Raw genomic sequence first — 20,115 nt, forward strand, 5'->3', positions numbered from 1 at the left:
CATACTACCTGCCCCACATCTTCCACTCATTTCTCAAACAATACTTCTGCATTAGAGTGTTTGACTTCAGTCTAACCCATTAGAGTTTCTGAGAAAGGTTACTACTCTAACACTTACATTTTTATTAACAACTTGGGCATAAAAAGTCTAAATACCATTCCAATACAAGATCGACGACTCCCAAGGAGAGGTAGCAGATCACATACAATATAAGGACCTGCTTTTAGCTAAGTTCAACACAATAAAATGTCATCAATCAAAATGACACAAGGAAAGGATGGGCCTTTCCTTATCTGCATCAGATCTCAAACAGTATTCTTTACAAAGTGTCAAAGGTTGAAACTATAATCTCAGAGACACAGTCCCATTACACACATCATCTCGTAGGTCAGAACCCTAGCCATTGTTACACAGAAAGAACAAGGGGTCCATTTTATAGTTAGTACTTCCCTCGTCGCAGCCCAGTAGGATTAGTTATTTCTTTAAGTAACTTAGAGGAAGAAATCTGTGATACAGAGCTTGCTTTATTTATCTGTTTGTCCCTTTAGGTACTGAGAAAATTTCCTGCCACAATGGTAGGGATTAAGGGAGACCAAGCTGATGGCAGAATGATGGGATCCATGACTTCTCCTTGCTGTTTCCTAAGATTGCAGGTTGGGTAGCATCTCCTCCCCTGTTCCCTTCCCAGGCTTCCTGCTTGTCCATGGTTACCTCTAGTAGAGATATCTATACTTAGCACCAAGCACAGAAACACGGAAGAACACAGACAAGAATCCTCAGGATTAGAAAGGTGGTGATGCTGGGTTTGATGCCATACCAGTTCTTAAACTAAAGTAGAAACCAAAGGCAAGACACAGAAGGGATCTTATCCACTGCATTATAGGATGCTGGTAACTAACTGAACAGCTCAGCACCTTGATGGCTTCAATGAGTGAGTGCCAAGGAATGTTACAGTACTAAAACTGTTCTTTAATCTAGTCTCTGGAAGATTGCTGAGTGCATGTTGATGCTATTTAGCACATGATGGAGGTGTTTACGTTATAATTGGAATATTTATAATTTCATCATGCACTACAGCTGTTACAAGTTTGTACACTGTGCAACCATACCGTTTTGGACAGCCAACATTCTACACATCCCACCTGGCATTTGTATATATTAGAGAAAAAGAAATTTTTGCAGGTTTGTATATTTGATGATTTCAGACAGAGAAAGTATTCAATACAGAGTTTCAATAAAGCTTTAGACACCCTTGAGAGCAGGGATCACTGTGACATGTTTAACACAAGGTTATCAATGTCTTGTGACACATACTTGAAAGACTTTGTGCTCGTGAGTTTGACAGTACACTCTCACCATGTACTCTATTTTTATCATGGTAGGAGCAGTTGAATCTTATATTCATGTGATCCCAGCTACATGAAAGGGAAACATTTTAATTGCAATGGATAATCTCAGTTAAAAATTAAAGTAGAAAGATATTTATCATTAAAACAACGGCAAACTAGCATGGTGGCATATTCTTATAACCCAGCACTTAAGAGCTGAGTGCAGGAGAGTTTGGAATTTTGATGTAGTCTCGGCTCTACAGTAGCGCCTTGTCTAAAACAAATAAACAAGCCAATAGAGGGTTATTATTAAAAATGAAAAATCAATGAAAGTTTCATGAGCTGTTGTTTATGACTCTAATATTTTTGAAAGCAACACATGTAGCTTATCCAAGACTGTGAATGGGTCAAGCAATATTCACGTACTTATAAACAATGTTACAAATACAACTCAGAAAATATAATTGGAAGAAAGTAAAATACATTACCAATGTTATAAAGTCCTCACCTATTAATATCCTGCTCTTCTGAATGCCAGTTTTTACTTCTTCATCAACCAATCCACTGAGCACTTGACACATACTATCAATTGATTCAAGGTGTTCTGGGCAGTCCATAGATATTTTAAATCTGTCAAACCACACATTGGAGAGCCCTCCCTTCAGAGGAGTATACGGCCTGTTTAACACAATGTAAGACAACAGGAGTAATGTTAAACAGCTGCTGTAGTATCTGAAGGGTTGGTATCTTTCTTATTTATTTATTTATTTATTTATTCATTTATTTATTTATTTTGCTGAATCTTATGGAAAATAGAATTTATATGGAAAATGCCCTATACATACTCCATTAACTTTCTTTTATTTATTCCATTAACATTTTCTAAACCTGATTCAACATCTTTACTTAAATGTCTAATTGGTACACTCATTGACTTGGGAGAGGTGTGGCGTGGGCTATGTGGAGGTCAGAGTGTAATTAGTAAGTGTCATTTCTCTCCCTCCACCATGAAGATTCCAGGGGTGGAACACAGGTCTTCAGCCGTGGTGACAACTGCCCATACCTCGTACAGCACATCTCAAACCCAGTAACTATTCTTAGGAGGTTGGACAATTACGGTTCTAGGAATCTTTGTCCATTCCTGTACATTAATGCTACACAATGAACTTCATGTTCTATGCACATACTGTGCACACTGCAAATATTCCAATTACAATGTGGTTAAAGGTTTCAGGTCTAAGTTCTGTGTTAGGAGAGGTTACAAAGGATGTGTGTGTGTGTGTGTGTGTGTGTGTGTGCAATTTTGGAGATGCTTTGTTGTGGGTCTACCTGCTCTTCAACCCATAAGGTCCACAAGGGCAGTGGGAGCAGAGAAGACAAGCAAGGGTTTGGAAGCCCTGTGAGTACTTACAGTGAATGACCACCACACTGGACCAGCTATCAGGAGGCAGATCAACTTTACTTTGGGTGATTCGAGGCTTATAGAGTTTTGGGGGAGTAAGAGCAAGAGCATCCAGTCTTCTCCCCATACGGACGCACTCTTCTCCACAGTGTCTCACAGAAATCCATCTGAACACTCCTCACCTATGCACCTTCTCATTAGCGAGTGCTGAGTTCCCACAATTCTGTCAGTCCCTGGGCATTCTGGTCCCTGCCAACCATACCAGCCCCCTTCCCTATGCATCAAATGACTATGTACATAAACGTTGTTCATGCTCATAGATAAACCTATTTGACAACTGAATCATCCTTTCTCCCCATGATATATATAGATCCCAGCCTCTGTGGACAGGGTGACATAAAACATGCCTAGTTAATATAGATGCATGTGTTTTTCATGTAGAGGGGCTATTCCTAGGGAACAGAGACTGAGAATCGTATGCTAGGTTGGAAGGTACAGGTTTTACCTTAGTACATGTTTCAAAGTTGCTTCCATAAAGGTGGTAAAAATCCATCATTCTACCACAAAGAAATCTACCTTTCTCCAAAGCATCTGTACAAGCAGGTCCCATGGAGGAGGTGCTGGGTACTAGCATGCTCTCACGTGAGTGGGTCCACCAACTCATCAAATGCACTTCATTGGTTTAACATGGAAAACTGCCCAGGTTTAACTTAGAAGTTCAAATGCTTTTGATGTGGCAGGACTCCTTGCTGATCTATGCATCTGTCCGTGGGTGCCCCTGCCCCAGACTCCTCGCTGATCTATGCATCTGTCCGTGGGTGCCCCTGCCTCAGACTTCTCTTACCACCATCACACTAGTCGTCATGCTTACTACATTAGGCAGTCATTCTTATTTAGCCAAGAAGTCATTCAAAACACTTAGAAAGTTTAAAATTCTCATAAATGATTCTCTTTAAACATCTTTGGAGATTTTCAATTAATCTGCGTTATTCGTGGAGGTTGATGTTTTCAGAGCAAAGCCTGGGAGGAGGGCAGGCTTCTGCAGACGGAACCCTCGGGCTTCTCACTGCTCTATCCAGGCCCTCGCTTTCTGTGGGGAAGATAGAAGCCCACAGCACTCCTCTCAGCCAGCTAAGGAGATGGCTCAGGGACAAGAGAGTGCAGAAGCACCCAGGCCTTGCTCCTCCCAGAGACATCCTCAAGGTTAACTTCAAGTCCACTGCACTTGAAAGCAGGTGTTTTGTTCTCAGTCATTGTTACACACTGTGAAGTGTTCCCTGAGGCTGAAGTCACAGTGAAGGCCAACTCTAGAGCTGAGTGATACCCAGTCCTCTGGAGGTCCATCGACTTCTCTCTCCATTCCCTGCTATTTCTCTCACTGTTTATTTGTCTGTCTAAGCACTTAAATAAGGATGATATCATCGGCTAAAATGTGAATCATTCTGGGAACGCGGCCATTAATGGGAAAAAATGATCCTCGCTAACTCTTTCCCCGTTGACAATGCCTTATTTGATTAATCTAGGTAGATGCTCCACTGAGGTAAAACACAGTGAAAATCCACATTTACGGATTGGGATGGTCCGGGTCTCTCACTTCCCTAAGAAAAAATTAAAAATTTCTGTTTAAATGGGATCATTAAGATAATTTAATGGGATAAAAAAAAGGCTAGAACTCTTTTTGCTAAGAAAACAATCGAGAGTACATAAATTTCCAAAGATGTTAGAATAACCTTTAAATAAAGCATAAAAGATTGTTTTTTAAACAGCTAAAAGGCTTGGCACATATGTTATATTCATTCACTTTCTTCCTCAAATAAATCACTTTATTAGCTGGTATAAAAACAGTTCAGACATTACCACAATAAACAAATATGTTCAGCAAAGAACATCTGTGCGGCTCCTAAACCAATCAATCAATCAACCCGTTACACACTGCTCAAGTATTAGACTAGAATACATGTCCAACACTTTGATTTTTTTTAATAAAAAGGTATTTGATTGAACACCCACTTCTGTTTTAATCTGTGTTCCCCTAAAGTTATAAGAGCCAAAAGATCATCTGTAGTCTGTAGGATAGCAAGCTGGCTCTGGTCTCTCTTTGTCCTCATTTCAGAATTCTCCCAGCATGCTCTAGGCTCAAGTGCCATTGGACAGCTCATCAGTGAGTTGGGAGCATTGCATCAGATGTCCTCTCCCAGCCCTGTGTTCCCCATCATTCCCTGTGCTGGCTCAAGGCTCCAGTCAGATGATGTCATCAGCGCCCTCTCCCAGCCCTGTGTTCCCCATCATACCCTGTGCTGGGCTCCCACTGACTACTCAGGTGTCAACTGAAAAGTCACCTTTGACTCCTCATTGCTGCTTCTATTCTGCAAGGACTCTGTCTCACTAAAGTCACTGCTCTTCACAGTGCTCATCATTGGAGATTGTAACTGTTGCCATTTTCAGTCTGATCATGAGCAGTGGACCTCGGACATCCACATGTACAGGAATACAGATGCCTGTGCACACCCCTATCTGTGCACTCACTCCCCTTGTGAACATGCATTAATTCACTGAAAATGATAAGCACTCCTTTTTAGGTGGGGAAATGTACAGTCAACATGTAGAGGCACAGGCAAGTCTGATGGGTCTTAGGATTTTTCAAATTATCAACAGAATTTATATCATAAAAAATATAAATGGACTATCAAACATTGTTATTTTTTAATGGAAAGTCTGTTATTATATCTAAACTAAGAAAACCTGTGGCTGTAAACACAGCTAAAATATGCCACAGAATAAAAATATTTATTGCGTACTTCCAACTAACAAGTCCAAATTAACATAATGAAAAATACTATTCTACTTTTCCATTTTAATTAATACAGCAAACTACTGTTGACTTTTATTTAATATGCGATTTATAGCTGAGGAAAGGAGCACTTAGGAGCAGAAGGGTAGCTAATGGTTTAGTGAAATCACAATGACATGCGATCGCAGACTACGCCGAATGACACAATAAACAACTGTTCCCCTCTTAGGTTCTCAGTGGCATTTATGAGTATGAAAATTGAAATTATACCCTTGCTTGATGGTGTTCTTTTTTTTTTTTTTTCCATTTTTTATTAGGTATTTAGCTCATTTACATTTCCAATGCTATACCAAAAGTCCCCCTTACCCACCCACCCCCACTCCCCTACCCACCCACTCCCCCCCTTTGGCCCTGGCGTTCCCCTGTACCGGGGCACACAAAGTCTGCGTGTCCAATGGGCCTCTCTTTCCAGTGATGGCCGACTAGGCCATCTTTTGATACATATGCAGCTAGAGTCAAGAGCTCAGGGGTACTGGTTAGTTCATAATGTTGTTCCACCTATAGGGTTGAAGATCCCTTTAGCTCCTTGGGTACTTTCTCTAGCTCCTCCATTGGGAGCCCTGTGATCCATCCATTAGCTGACTGTGAGCATCCACTTCTGTGTTTGCTAGGCCCCGGCATAGTCTCACAAGAGACAGCTACATCTGGGTCCTTTCAGTAAAATCTTGCTAGTGTATGCAATGGTGTCAGCATTTGGAAGCTGATTATGGGGTGGATCCCTGGATATGGCAGTCTCTACATGGTCCATCCTTTCATCTCAGCTCCATACTTTGTTTCTGTAACTCCTTCCATGGGTGTTTTGTTCCCACTTCTAAGGAGGGGCATAGTGTCCACACTTCAGTCTTCATTTTTCTTGAGTTTCATGTGTTTAGGAAATTGTATCTTATATCGTGGGTATCCTAGGTTTTGGGCTAGTATCCACTTATCAGTGAGTACATATTGTGTGAGTTCCTTTGTGATTGTGTTACCTCACTCAGGATGATGCTCTCCAGGTCCATCCATTTGGCTAGGAATTTCATAAATTCATTCTTTTTAATAGCTGAGTAGTACTCCATTGTGTAGATGTACCACATTTTCTGTATCCATTCCTCTGTTGAGGGGCATCTGGGTTCTTTCCAGTTTCTGGCTATTATAAATAAGGCTGCTATGAACATAGTGGAGCATGTGTCCTTCTTACCAGTTGGGGCTTCTTCTGGATATATGCCCAGGAGAGGTATTGCTGGATCCTCCGGTAGTACTATGTCCAATTTTCTGAGGAACCGCCAGACTGATTTCCAGAGTGGTTGTACAAGCCTGCAATCCCACCAACAATGGAGGAGTGTTCCTCTTTCTCCACATCCTCGCCAGCATCTGCTGTCACCTGAATTTTTGATCTTAGCCATTCTCACTGGTGTGAGGTGGAATCTCAGGGTTGTTTTGATTTGCATTTCCCTGATGATTAAGGATGTTGAACATTTTTTCAGGTGCTTCTCTGCCATTCGGTATTCCTCAGGTGAGAATTCTTTGTTCAGTTCTGAGCCCCATTTTTTAAGGGGGTTATTTGATTTTCTGAGGTCCACCTTCTTGAGTTCTTTATATATGTTGGATATTAGTCCCCTATCTGATTTAGGATAGGTAAAGATCCTTTCCCAGTCTGTTGGTGGTCTTTTTGTCTTATAGACAGTGTCTTTTGCCTTGCAGAAACTTTGGAGTTTCATTAGGTCCCATTTGTCAATTCTCGATCTTACAGCACAAGCCATTGCTGTTCTGTTCAGGAATTTTTCCCCTGTGCCCATATCTTCAAGGCTTTTCCCCACTTTCTCCTCTATAAGTTTCAGTGTCTCTGGTTTTATGTGAAGTTCCTTGATCCACTTAGATTTGACCTTAGTACAAGGAGATAAGTATGGATCGATTCGCATTCTTCTACATGATAACAACCAGTTGTGCCAGCACCAATTGTTGAAAATGCTGTCTTTCTTCCACTGGATGGTTTTGGCTCCCTTGTCGAAGATCAAGTGACCATAGGTGTGTGGGTTCATTTCTGGATCTTCAATTCTATTCCATTGGTCCACTTGTCTGTCTCTATACCAGTACCATGCAGTTTTTATCACAATTGCTCTGTAGTAAAGCTTTAGGTCAGGCATGGTGATTCCACCAGAGGTTCTTTTATCCTTGAGAAGAGTTTTTGCTATCCTCGGTTTTTTGTTATTCCAGATGAATTTGCAAATTGCTCCTTCTAATTCGTTGAAGAATTGAGTTGGAATTTTAATGGGGATTGCATTGAATCTGTAGATTGCTTTTGGCAAGATAGCCATTTTTACAATGTTGGTCCTGCCAATCCATGAGCATGGGAGATCTTTCCATCTTCTGAGATCTTCTTTAATTTCTTTCTTCAGGGACTTGAAGTTTTTATCATACAGATCTTTCACTTCCTTCGTTAGAGTCACGCCGAGATATTTTATATTATTTGTGGCTATTGAGAAGGGTGTTGTTTCCCTAATTTCTTTCTCAGCCTGTTTATTCTTTGTGTAGAGAAAGGCCATTGACTTGTTTGAGTTAATTTTATATCCAGCTACTTCACCGAAGCTGTTTATCAGGTTTAGGAGTTCTCTGGTGGAATTTTTAGGGTCACTTATATATACTATCATATCATCTGCAAAAAGTGATATTTTGACTTCCTCTTTTCCAATTTGTATCCCCTTGATCTCCTTTTGTTGTCGAATTGCTCTGGCTAATACTTCAAGTACTATGTTGAAAAGGTAGGGAGAAAGTGGGCAGCCTTGTCTAGTCCCTGATTTTAGTGGGATTGCTTCCAGCTTCTCTCCATTTACTTTGATGTTGGCTACTGGTTTGCTGTAGATTGCTTTTATCATGTTTAGGTATTGGCCTTGAATTCCTGATCTTTCCAGAACTTTTATCATGAATGGGTGTTGGATCTTGTCAAATGCTTTTTCTGCATCTAACGAGATGATCATGTGGTTTTTGTCTTTGAGTTTGTTTATATAATGGATTACATTGATGGATTTTCGTATATTAAACCATCCCTGCATCCCTGGAATAAAACCTACTTGGTCAGGATGGATGATTGCTTTAATGTGTTCTTGGATTCGGTTAGCGAGAATTTTATTAAGAATTTTTGCATCGATGTTCATAAGAGAAATTGGTCTGAAGTTCTCTATCTTTGTTGGATCTTTCTGTGGTTTAGGTATCAGAGTAATAGTGGCTTCATAAAATGAGTTGGGTAGAATACCTTCTACTTCTATCTTGTGAAAAAGTTTGTGCAGAACTGGAGTTAGATCTTCTTTGAAGGTCTGATAGAACTCTGCACTAAACCCGTCTGGTCCTGGGCTTTTTTTGGCTGGGAGACTATTAATAACTGCTTCTATTTCTTTAGGGGATATGGGACTGTTTAGAAGGTCAACTTGATCCTGATTCAACTTTGGTACCTGGTATCTGTCCAGAAATTTGTCCATTTCGTCCAGGTTTTCCAGTTTTGTTGAGTATAGCCTTTTGTAGAAGGATCTGATGGTGTTTTGGATTTCTTCAGGATCTGTTGTTATGTCTCCCTTTTCATTTCTGATTTTGTTAATTAGGATTTTGTCCCTGTGCCCTTTAGTGAGTCTAGCTAAGGGTTTATCTATCTTGTTGATTTTCTCAAAGAACCAACTCCTCGTTTGGTTAATTCTTTGAATAGTTCTTCTTGTTTCCACTTGGTTGATTTCACCCCTGAGTTTGATTATTTCCTGCTGTCTACTCCTCTTGGGTGAATTTGCTTCCTTTTTTTCTAGAGCTTTTAGATGTGTTGTCAAGCTGCTAGTATGTGCTCTCTCCCGTTTTTTCTTGAAGGCACTCATAGCTATGAGTTTCCCTCTTAGAAATGCTTTCATTGTGTCCCAAAGGTTTGGGTACGTTGTGGCTTCATTTTCATTAAACTCTAAAAAGTCTTTAATTTCTTTCTTTATTCCTTCCTTGACCAAGGTATCATTGAGAAGAGTGTTGTTCAGTTTCCATGTGAATGTTGGCTTTCTGTTATTTATTTTGTTATTGAAGATCAGCCTTAGTGCATGGTGATCTGATAGGATACATGGGACAATTTCAATATTTTTGAATCTGTTGAGGCCTGATTTGTGACCTATTATGTGGTCAATTTTGGAGAAGGTACCATGAGGTGCTGAGAAGAAGGTATATCCTTTTGTTTTAGGATAAAATGTTCTGTAGATATCTGTCAGATCCATTTGTTTCATCACTTCTGTTAGTTTCAGTGTGTCCCTGTTTAGTTTCTGTTTCCATGATCTGTCCATTGGTGAAAGTGGTGTGTTGAAGTCTCCCACTATTATTGTGTGAGGAGCAATGTGTGCTTTGAGCTTTACTAAAGTTTCTTTAGTGAATGTGGCTGCTCTTGTATTTGGAGCATAGATATTCAGAATTGAGAGTTCCTCTTGGAGGATTTTACCTTTGATGAGAATGAAGTGTCCCTCCTTGTCTTTTTTGATGACTTTGGGTTGGAAGTCAATCTTATCAGATATTAGGATGGCTACTCCTGCTTGTTTCTTCATACCATTTGCTTGGAAAATTGTTTTCCAGCCTTTCATTCTGAGGTAGTGTCTATCTTTTTCACTGAGATGAGTTTCCTGTAAGCAGCAAAATGTTGGGTCTTGTTTGTGTAGCCAGTTTGTTAGTCTATGTCTTTTTATTGGCGAGTTGAGACCATTGATGTTAAGAGATATTAAGGAAAAGTAATTGTTGCTTCCTGTTATTTTAGTTGTTAAAGGTGGCATTCTGTTCTTGTGGCTGTCTTCTTTTAGGTTTGTTGAGGGATTACCTTCTTGTTTTTTCTAGGGCGTTGTTCCCGTTCTTGTATTGGTTTTTTTCTGTTATTATCCTTTGAAGGGCTGGATTCGTGGAGAGATAATGCGTGAATTTGGTTTTGTCGTGGAATACTTTGGTTTCTCCCTCTATGATAATTGAGAGTTTGGCTGGGTATAGTAGCCTGGGCTGCAGTTTGTGTTCTCTTAGTGTCTGTATAACATCTGTCCAGGCTCTTCTGGCTTTCATAGTCTCTGGTGAAAAATCTGGTGTAATTCTGATAGGCTTGCCTTTATATGTTACTTGACCTTTTTCCCTTACTGCTTTTAGTATTCTATCTTTATTTAGTGCATTTGATGTTCTGATTATTATGTGTCGGGAGGAATTTCTTTTCTGGTCCAGTCTATTTGGAGTTCTGTAGGCTTCTTGTATGTTCATATGCATCTCATTCTTTAGATTTGGGAAGTTTTCTTCAATAATTTTGTTGAAGATGTTTGCTGGACCTTTGAGTTGAAAATCTTCATTCTCATCCACTCCTATTATCCGTACGTTTGGTCTTCTTATTGTGTCCTGGATTTCCTGGATATTTTGAGTTAGGATCTTTTTGCATTTTCCATTTTCTTTGATTGTTGTGCCGATGTTCTCTATGGAATCTTCTGCACCTGAGATTCTCTCTTCCATCTCTTGTATTCTGTTGCTGATGCTCAAATCTATGGTTCCAGATTTCTTTCCTAGGGTTTCTATCTCTAGTGTTGCCTCGCTTTGAGTTTTCTTTATTGTGTCTACTTCCCTTTTTAGGTCTAGTATGGTTTTGTTCATTTCCATCACCTGTTTGTATGTTTTTTCCTCTTTTTCTGTAAGGACTTCTACCTGTTTGATTGTGTTTTCCTGTTTTTCTTTAAGGACTTGTAACTCTTTAGCAGTGTTCTCCTGTATTTCTTTAAGTGATTTATTAAAGTCCTTCTTGATGTCCTCTACCATCATCATGAGATATGCTTTTAAATCTAGGTCTAGGTTCTCAGGTGTGTTGGGGTTCCCTGGACTGGGCGAAGTGGGTGTGCTGGGTTCTGGTGATGGTGAGTGGTCTTGGTTCCTGTTAGTAAGATTCCTCCGTTTACCTTTCGCCATCTGGTAATCTCTGGAGTTAGTAGTTATAGTTGACTCTGTTTAGAGATTGTTCTTCTGGTGATTCTGTTACCGTCTATCAGCAGACCTGGGAGACAGATTCTCTCCTCTGAGTTTCAGTGCTCAGAGCACTCTCTGCTGGCAAGCTCTCTTACAGGGAAGGTGCGCAGATATCTTGTATTTGGACCTCCTCCTGGCCGAAGAAGAAGGCCCAAAACAGGACCTTTCTCAGACACTGTGTTGCTTTGGCAGTTCCCAGGTGGTACAGACTCTCACCTAAGCAGACTAAATTCCTAAGTTCCTTGGAGTCCCGGGACCAAGATGGCGACCGCTGCTGCTGTGGCTTAGGCCGCCTCCCCAGCCGGGTGGGCACCTGTCCTCCGGTCCGGAAGGTGGCCGGCTGTCCCCGGCCCACACAGGGTGCTGCCTCAGCGCCTCTGTGCTTCTGCCTGTTCCAGAAGCTGTCAGGTTCTCTGGCGCACCCTCTCACCTGTTCAGACTAATTTCCTAAGTTCGGCGGGTCCCGGACCAAGATGGCGACCGCTGCTGCTGTGGCTTAGGCCGCCTCTCCAGCCGGGCGGGCACCTGTCCTCCGGTCCAGAAGGTGGCCGGCTGTCCCCGGCCCACACAGGGTGCTGCCTCAGCCCCTCTGTGCTTCTGCCTGTTCCAGAGGCTGTCAGGTTCTCTGGCGCACCCTCTCACGTGTTCAGACTAATTTGGTGTTCTTAACATATGTAATGAAAGACATGAGAATCATAAAGGGGAAGGGAGACAGGGGCCTTGTCATTTAAAGTTCTACAATTCAGTTAAACTGGCAAATATTTACTCTAAGACGGGTAAAAGTCTGTGATTTGTATTTAGCCTTACCACAATCAGGGAACAAGATAACTAAATTGAAATATTAAAAAGTTTAAATAGTGCAAAAATGAGAAACATAGAACATAGGAGAAAAGACAACAGATTTGTAGTCAAGCCTATAAATTCAATGTTACATTAAATATAAATGGCTCAACAAATCATTTAAAAGACAAAAACTGTTATAGATTAAAGCTATAAACAAAGCCCAATTACATGTTGCCTATAACAAACACATTCTAAATACAACTGATAGACAAGCTAAAGATAAAAAGTCTGGAAGTTTGCTAAGAACACTAATCAAACTAACAAAGTGATGACAAAAATGTAAAATAAGTGTAGGAAAGTTGTTGTGCAGTACACAATTATTATACAAACTACACTTTGGGTTGTTACCAGAAGTTAAGAGGATCATTTTATAATAAAAGTCCTTTGCTCATGACTCTCAAAACCACTTAAAAATAATTATTGACCATATATAAAATGTAAGTTAATACTATCAGTCATCTTATATTGCCCTGATACAATTTAAATGCTGTAAATTAAAGTATACATGAAGAGTTACCATGGTAGAATTCATGAAAAGCCATAAAGTCCTGTGAGAAGCCAAAGAGTGGGGTTATATAGGATATTTTATCTGATGGCAATGGAATGAAACTAGAAATCAGCAACAGTAAGACAACTGAGCCGACCCTCGATGCATAAAGTCACCAACAGACATCTGATGGCTTCCTGGTTAAGGGGGTCCAGGAATTCTTGGGGGATAGGGAGAGGTGGAGTTAAAACAGTAACCAGACAAGCCCTTACCACAGTGACAGACTTTTGCCGAGAGGCAAAGGTCTGCACTCTTCCTTTGCATCCTGGATGCCTTCTGCATTAGCTCTACAACTGTTAACTTCCTTGTTCTCTGAGGATATCTACTCTGGGAACAAACTTCCATGCTACTACATAGCCCAAGACTCCAAATGACAGGCTGGAGAGATGTGTCCTATGGAACGCATGTGGATCTGCGTTCCAGTGTCCGCACTGTCTGTAATCCCAGTGCTGGAAGATGGGAGGAGGTCAGAGAGGGGCTGCTAGGTCCCTGGAACTTGCTACCCTGGTAGTTTAGCCAAACTGCTAAGCTCCTGATTTGGTGAGAGTCTGAAAAGAAAAGGTAGACAGCACACACATATCAATATGCACACACATACACACACTCAACAATCAAAATAAAATGAACTCTAAATGATAAAGCCTATTAAGGTGTCAGAGTATAGAGACTCCAGCAGGAAAGCCCTGGCTGATATCTGCTGGCTGTGTGACAAGGCTGACAGATGAGGGATCCAGTGCCCAGCAGACAAATCAGGAGCCACACCCAACCTTCAAGCTTTCCCAAGAGAAGTCCCAAGAACAACAGAGTGGAATTGAGTCACCATTATTGTGCCCTTCTGAATTCCTAAACCACAGAATTTGTGGCCATAATAAAAGCGTTGCTTGGGGGTAATTTGTTACACAAGAATTACACAGGGAACACGAAGGTGACAGAAAACCTTCCAACATAAATAAAACAGAAAAATAAAACATTGTGAGATTTGGCTAGAGTCGTGATAAAATTACTGCTCTAATATAAATAGGAGGGGAAAAGAAAATGGGCAGACATAAATGGAACAGAAAACGAAAAGCAAGAGGAAATTGTGCTGGATGAGGTGGGGACCACTTGGAGTCCTAGCACTCAGGACACAGAGAAGGGCCAGGGGTTCCAGGCCAGCCTGGGCTACCTGAGACTCCTTGTCCAAACTACACCAAACAGAGAAAAGAACCACGCCTAAATTGGCTCTAAAAATGATTCGTGAACCCTGACAAGTTAGAACACACAGACACACACACATACACCATCGTCATCATCATCATCAAAACAACAAAATATTACTATGAGAATTTAAATAAAATATATGAATAGAAATGTAAACATTAAAAATAAGTATCTTGGCTGGGCCTTTAATCTAAACACTTAGGAGGCAGAGTCAGGCAAATTTCTGAGTTAGAGGCCAGCCTGGTCTACAGAGTGAGTTCCAGGACAGTCAGAGCTACACAGAGAATCCCTGTCTTGAACCAAAGAAAAAGAAAAAAGAAAAAAAAAGTATCTTGAAAAAAAGAAAGTATTTTGAAGTCAGAGACAAATTCCAGCAGATAGAAATCACTGACACTGACTTGAAAATACAAAATACATAGAAAATCTGAAAACATAGATTCTATAAAAGGAAACAAATTCGTTGCCAACAACTCACCCAAGAGATCTTCAGGTGCAAGTGAGTTCTCTAAGTGCTATCAAACACTCAGAGACAATGGGATACAGAAAGACCTCTAAAGACCAAAGGAACAAACACTGGCAAACATATTTGAAGAGGCCAGCACAAACACCACAGAGAACCCCAGGCATATGGCAATATGGAGTATAAAATACCATTGGTTTAAAGTCTGATAAGCACTAATATAGAATTCATGTTACAACTGGTAACGCGTGATGACCAAGGGATGAAAACCATTCAATTCTTAGCAAGAGATAAAAATAACTAAATTCTTAGAATCATCATGTCCCTAATGTCTTTCTTATTATTTAATAACTTACATTTACAATTAGCCTAAAACTCACAATCTTCTCAGTTTCCACAGAGATATCAGCATTCCCTTTTAACTCCCTAGAAAAAGACTACAAACTTTTGAAACTTGATGTGCCAGGGTTAGGGAATACCCAGAGCAGGGGGCACCCTCTCAAAGGAGAAGGGGAGAGGGGATGGGAACAGACCCTATGAAGGGGGGACTGGGAGGGGGCAGCATTTGGGATATGAATGAATGAAAAAAAAGAAAGGAAGAAAGAAGTGAGAGAGAGAGAGAGAGAGAGAGAGAGAGAAAGAAAGAAAGAAAGAAAGGAAGGAAGGAAGGAAGGAAGAAAGAAAGAAAACCAAGACTAAATCATGAGAAATCAGACTTGGTTGCATGACAAGACAATATCTGTTAATGCAAAAAATAAATTTGAAAATGACCATGTGGGTGCTTATTTAATATTTATAAAAAGCAGTCCATGGCCTCAGAATTACTTCACTCCTATCTTTATGAATTCCATTAAATGCAGGTTTCCACACCTCATGTCTATCCTGGTTCACTGATTCAAAGAACCTCAGAGTACTTAAATCCTTTGAAAGTTGGAAAGAAGAATGTTATAAAATTCTTTTCCAGGGACTATGAACCCAGGTCAGAACGACTATCTTGGCTGAAGTTATTAAGTTTGCTTTCGGGGTGTGTGAAGTGGAGAGGGGTGAAAGATGAGACTCACGGGAAGCAGGCTGCAGGGTCGCTCAGAACAGATGAGTTATTCCCATCGAGGAGTGGTCGGCCACCTGGGGAAGCTTGGCCACGGGCGCCAATTTCCAAGTAAAGCATGCATTTTTACAGGTGGGAGGAGAGGACCCTAACTTAAAATCTCAAATAAAGAGTTAAAGCTAAAAACATCTAGTTGGCACATAGATAATATTTTATTCCACGGAGTTATACTTAAAGGTGAAATTGAGCATCGCGTACCTGGAGGGGGCCGTTGGATAAATGATCTTTATGTGCTGGAATGTTAAGTCTTGGTTTAGCACGTGCTTGATCCACTCTCTCTGTCCTTGGCCAGAGTGACCTGACAAAATCACAAAATCCACACTGTCAGAGAAACATGCTCACAACACAGTGCATCTGAAGGTGCTCTTCACATCTCAGCTCACTTGAGGGCTGGGACAGAAAACCTGAAAACTCCCCACATGCTAAAAAGAGCTGTTCGGATAGCAGAATTAGTTGGCTGAGCACACTATCTTTATTATTACATTATCTGGAGGCAGTGTTTATCAGTTAGAAAACGATCCTCGTGGTGCATTTCAGGTCTCTTTGTTTGTAGTAGGTAGGATAATTTCTTCTAGAAGAGAATTCTGTTAAGCTGTTGTTTGACACTATTCGTTTCTCATTTTACCCTTTAAAAAAAATCCCAGTGTGATTTACACCATTGTAGCTGGTGTGACCTAATACAATTTTCTTGGTGACAACAAGTCTTCAAGGAGTGGATAAGGCAGTCACTGTACTTCAAATATAAATGTGAAGAAATCAGATTTTAATGGTGTTGATAATATTTATATAACCTAACATCATGCCCCCCCCCAAAAAGTGTAATAGTGTAAGAGTTAATGTATGTTTACCTGCATGGAGACAGGAAAAGAACCCAAGTGCCTTACATGTCACTGAGAGGAGGGTGGATAAAGAGAGGTGGAGAAGGCAGTGTCTACTGGACAAGGCTCCCACTTCCTGGGGTTTCTTGTAACTTCAGCAAGATCTGACTGAGCACCTTCATAAAGACATTATAAAGGGAGAAAGACAGCAACCATACACAGAACAGCCTTTATCAGCCTTAAAGGTCAGTGCGGGTCACAGACTTAGGAATCACAGGTATGATGGATGTCCGTGAAGGAAATAATGGAGTTTAGGGACCCGTGTGGGAGGCTGAAGCCAGCCACAGAGAAGACCATTTACATCATTCACTGTAAGAGTCGCCGTTTCCCCTCAAAGTTTGGAAGTAGAAAAAGGTTCAAATACACCTGGTGGCATATTCACCCAGGGAGGCCAGGAACTTATGTAGGAGCAGAGGCAGGAAACACAGAGCACAGCTGATACTGGTTTGTCCCCATGGCTCATGCTCAACCAGGTTTATACAACCCAGACCCACATGCACAGGAGAAGCAATGGCCACAGCAGGCAGGAGCCTCCTAATCAACCAACAACTGAGACCATTCACCATAGACACTGCCACAGGCCAACCTGAACTGGGCAATTTCTCAGCTGAGACTCACTTTTCTCAGGTGACTCCAAGTTCCAATTAATTAATAATAACAATTAGCAGAACAGGCCAACTCCTAAAAGATCTTTTTATACATCAATGGAGATCCAATTATATAAGAATAATATACCTGAACATCTGGAAGAATTATTTAGATGAATTTTTTTCCAATGTACAAAGGCAAGTTTTACACACGCATGCGCGTGCGCGCGCACACACACACACAGACAATACACACAAATGAATAAAATACATACAGAATAGGTGACTCTGTTTTCAGACATACATTATAGGTTATAAAAATGTCAGTAATTTGAAATAGAAAAATAGGAAGCACTAAGCAAGGTGGTCCAGATGGGGGGAAAAGAACAAACTCTAGTTCTTTCTAAAGACACTGAATTAATTACGAGAAGGAATTACTATGTGGGAATTTTGGATGCTCATCACTGAATTCTCTTGGGTGCTGGATTATTAGGCAGCTAGCTATAAAGGTGTAAGTCTCGTGCCAGGCCTTTCCCTTTACACAACTTTTATTACTCTATTTCTAGAATGATACACCATAGTTGAGGGTTTCCCTCCCCCTCCCCCCAGAATATTAATTCCAAGTCAGACATTTGGATTCAAACCCAGCCTCACTACTCCTTAAGCAACAGCAAGAAAGCGTTTCTAGTCCCGTTTTGTTTTTTTTTTGTTTTGTTTTTTTTTTTCAAAATGGAGGGAACACTCCAATCCCGTCGTGTTCTAGTCCCCTAAGCCTACACAGGCCTCAGCATAACGCAGTGCTCCTGAAAAGCTCTGACAAGCCCTTCATTCACAATGTCCAACCCCATTTTTTTTTCTTTCCTTACTATTCTCTTGGCAGTAGCCCATGCACCATCTTGTGATCTCCTATCCACTGCTGACTCAAATTAATTGAATTGTTTTTGTTTTTAAATTTAGGTAGGCCCCTTGAGGACACCGCCTGGATCTCATTTCTTAAATTAAAAAAAAAAAAAAAATTTTTTTTTTTTCCTTTCCTGAGAACTTACCCCGGGCCAACCAAGCACAGTGAGCAAGGATTAAGTCGGTGATTCTTGTGTTTTCCTCTAAGGGTGCTCCCTAAATGAAGCGGACTTTATACTTACCTCGAAGGTTTTACAAGAGGGCATAGGGGAAACCAGGGTGGTGGACCATCAAAAAAGACAGGTGGGAGGCGCAGGGGAAACCCGCTGGTGGTGCTAAGCATACACTTACACAGTGTAAATATGATCCAAAAACGTCTCTATGACACCGGCAAGGCAGACAACAGCTTAGGACCTGCAATAGGGGTGTGTGGTGGGGTATGTATGTCAGATCACTGCTGGTCGACCCTGAAACAGTGGTTAATCCACGTGCCTGGAGACTTACACCGATATGGTGCTATGACTGAACTTGGGGTTAGGTAAGGACTGCCGTTCGACCATGCTGTGGGTGCACGGGTCAAGCACACCAGCGAAGGAAGGAAGAGGATGAAGATGAGTGCTATACAGAAAGAGGAGCCCTCGGGCGACCCTGGGCGCTGGGGGACCGAGAAGAGGGTGCTTCCCCTACTGTAGCGAGCGGGTCGGAGACCACGAGACTGTAATGCACCTGAGCCGTGCAGGAAGATCAGCGAGGCACTGTGTCTCCCGGTCGGGGACACCACACAACGCGGCAGGTGAACAGCGCTGGGCACAGCAGCCATGGCGGAGGAGAGATGGCAAGGCGCGCGGCCACGTCCCTAGCGTCACGGGGCCGCGCGCGCAGGCAAGCAGCACCAGCATGGGTGTGCGCATGCGCCGTGCCTGGCGCCCCGCCCCTAAATCTGACGAAGGAGTGCTCAGCTCTGGATTCTGCTGAGGAATGCTTTCCTTAGGTCAGGTTCCTCCATTGTAATGACTGAGAATAAACTTTAGTCCCGAGAATTTGCTGCAGGTTTTAAACTGCAGTTCTAAAGCTCAGGATCACCCAGTTTGGGAAATATTACTGTCTTTAAATTTTTACAGATATAACCATATTTTATATAACCATCCGCTTTGGGGCTTGCACCAGATGTTCGTAGCTTTTTGCACACAGGGTGACCCAGCCATATAATAATTTCTTTTGTATGTGTGTGTGTCTTTGTCTTTTTTCTAATAGTTAACAGATAGATCTAATTTAATGAGCTAGGACTTCACATTCTTTGGCATGGCTGTTAGCAAAACTGTGGGCAATGATTAGTGGAAATGATTACAAGCTGGAGATGGTTGTGCGTGGCTGATGGCAGCAGGAAGTAACATGAAAATAAGTGTGGGATTAAATGACCCACAACTTCAATTTCTGGATACATCCCCTTCCTAAAAAGAACAAATCAGGCACTTAGATAGAGGCTCCTACATCACTATCTGCGGTGGTATTTACAGACCGCAAAGGATAAAACAACCCCCATGCCATCTCCACGCGGATGGACAGGATACATGGTATGCGTGTACCAGTAAGTACCGTCACTGCTAACAAAGACAGAATTCCCATCCCAGTACAAAATAGACTAGCTTGTGTTGTAATCATAAAAAGATAAAGAGCTATAACAATATGTTCTGGCAGGGTGTGGGGGAAGGATATGTCTCAGCGGGCCCATGCCAAGGCAGTCCTTTCCCCTGTATAGAACAGAGCTTATTCAGGGCATGGGGAGAGGAGTTAAGAGTGTAGAAGAGGCAGAGAGAGGCAGGGAGTAGAGAAGCAGAGGCCCGCCATGAGCACGTGTAGAGAGGGGTGAGGGGAATGGGGCAAGAGGCAAGGGAGAGAGAAGCAGAAGTAAGAGAACACGAGAGGCAGGAGAGGGAGAAGGGGCCAAGCAGCCCCTTTTGTAGTGAGTCGGCCTACCTGGCTATTGCCAGGTAACTGTGGGGATGGAATCCATACAGAATACCAATAGCTTTGAAAACAC

At 41.6% G+C, this 20,115-nt stretch overlaps 1 protein-coding gene across 2 annotated transcripts in view; it reads right to left on the reverse strand.

Annotated features, from left to right (window-relative positions):
- The window catches only part of Lyplal1 (lysophospholipase-like 1), a 29,579-nt gene extending 10,625 nt beyond the window's left edge, over nt 1-18,954 (reverse strand). Inside the window, exons 1-4 of one of the 2 annotated variants that reach the window (XM_011238910.2) lie at nt 18,801-18,950; nt 18,426-18,488; nt 15,908-16,007; nt 1,837-2,006 (exon numbers count right to left, since the gene is read on the reverse strand). In XM_011238910.2, coding sequence (XP_011237212.1) covers nt 1,837-1,945 — 109 coding nt within the window. In that variant the 5' untranslated portion in view covers nt 1,946-2,006; nt 15,908-16,007; nt 18,426-18,488; nt 18,801-18,950. Of the gene's footprint in view, nt 1-1,836; nt 2,007-15,907; nt 16,008-18,425; nt 18,489-18,800 lie in introns of both variants that reach the window. The other variant, NM_146106.2, reaches the window with a different exon arrangement.
- Between the last annotated feature and the right edge of the window lie 1,161 nt (nt 18,955-20,115).

This window comes from Mus musculus, chromosome 1, assembly GCF_000001635.26.
Source record: "Mus musculus strain C57BL/6J chromosome 1, GRCm38.p6 C57BL/6J".
In the NCBI taxonomy this organism is placed as follows: Eukaryota; Metazoa; Chordata; class Mammalia; order Rodentia; family Muridae; genus Mus; species Mus musculus.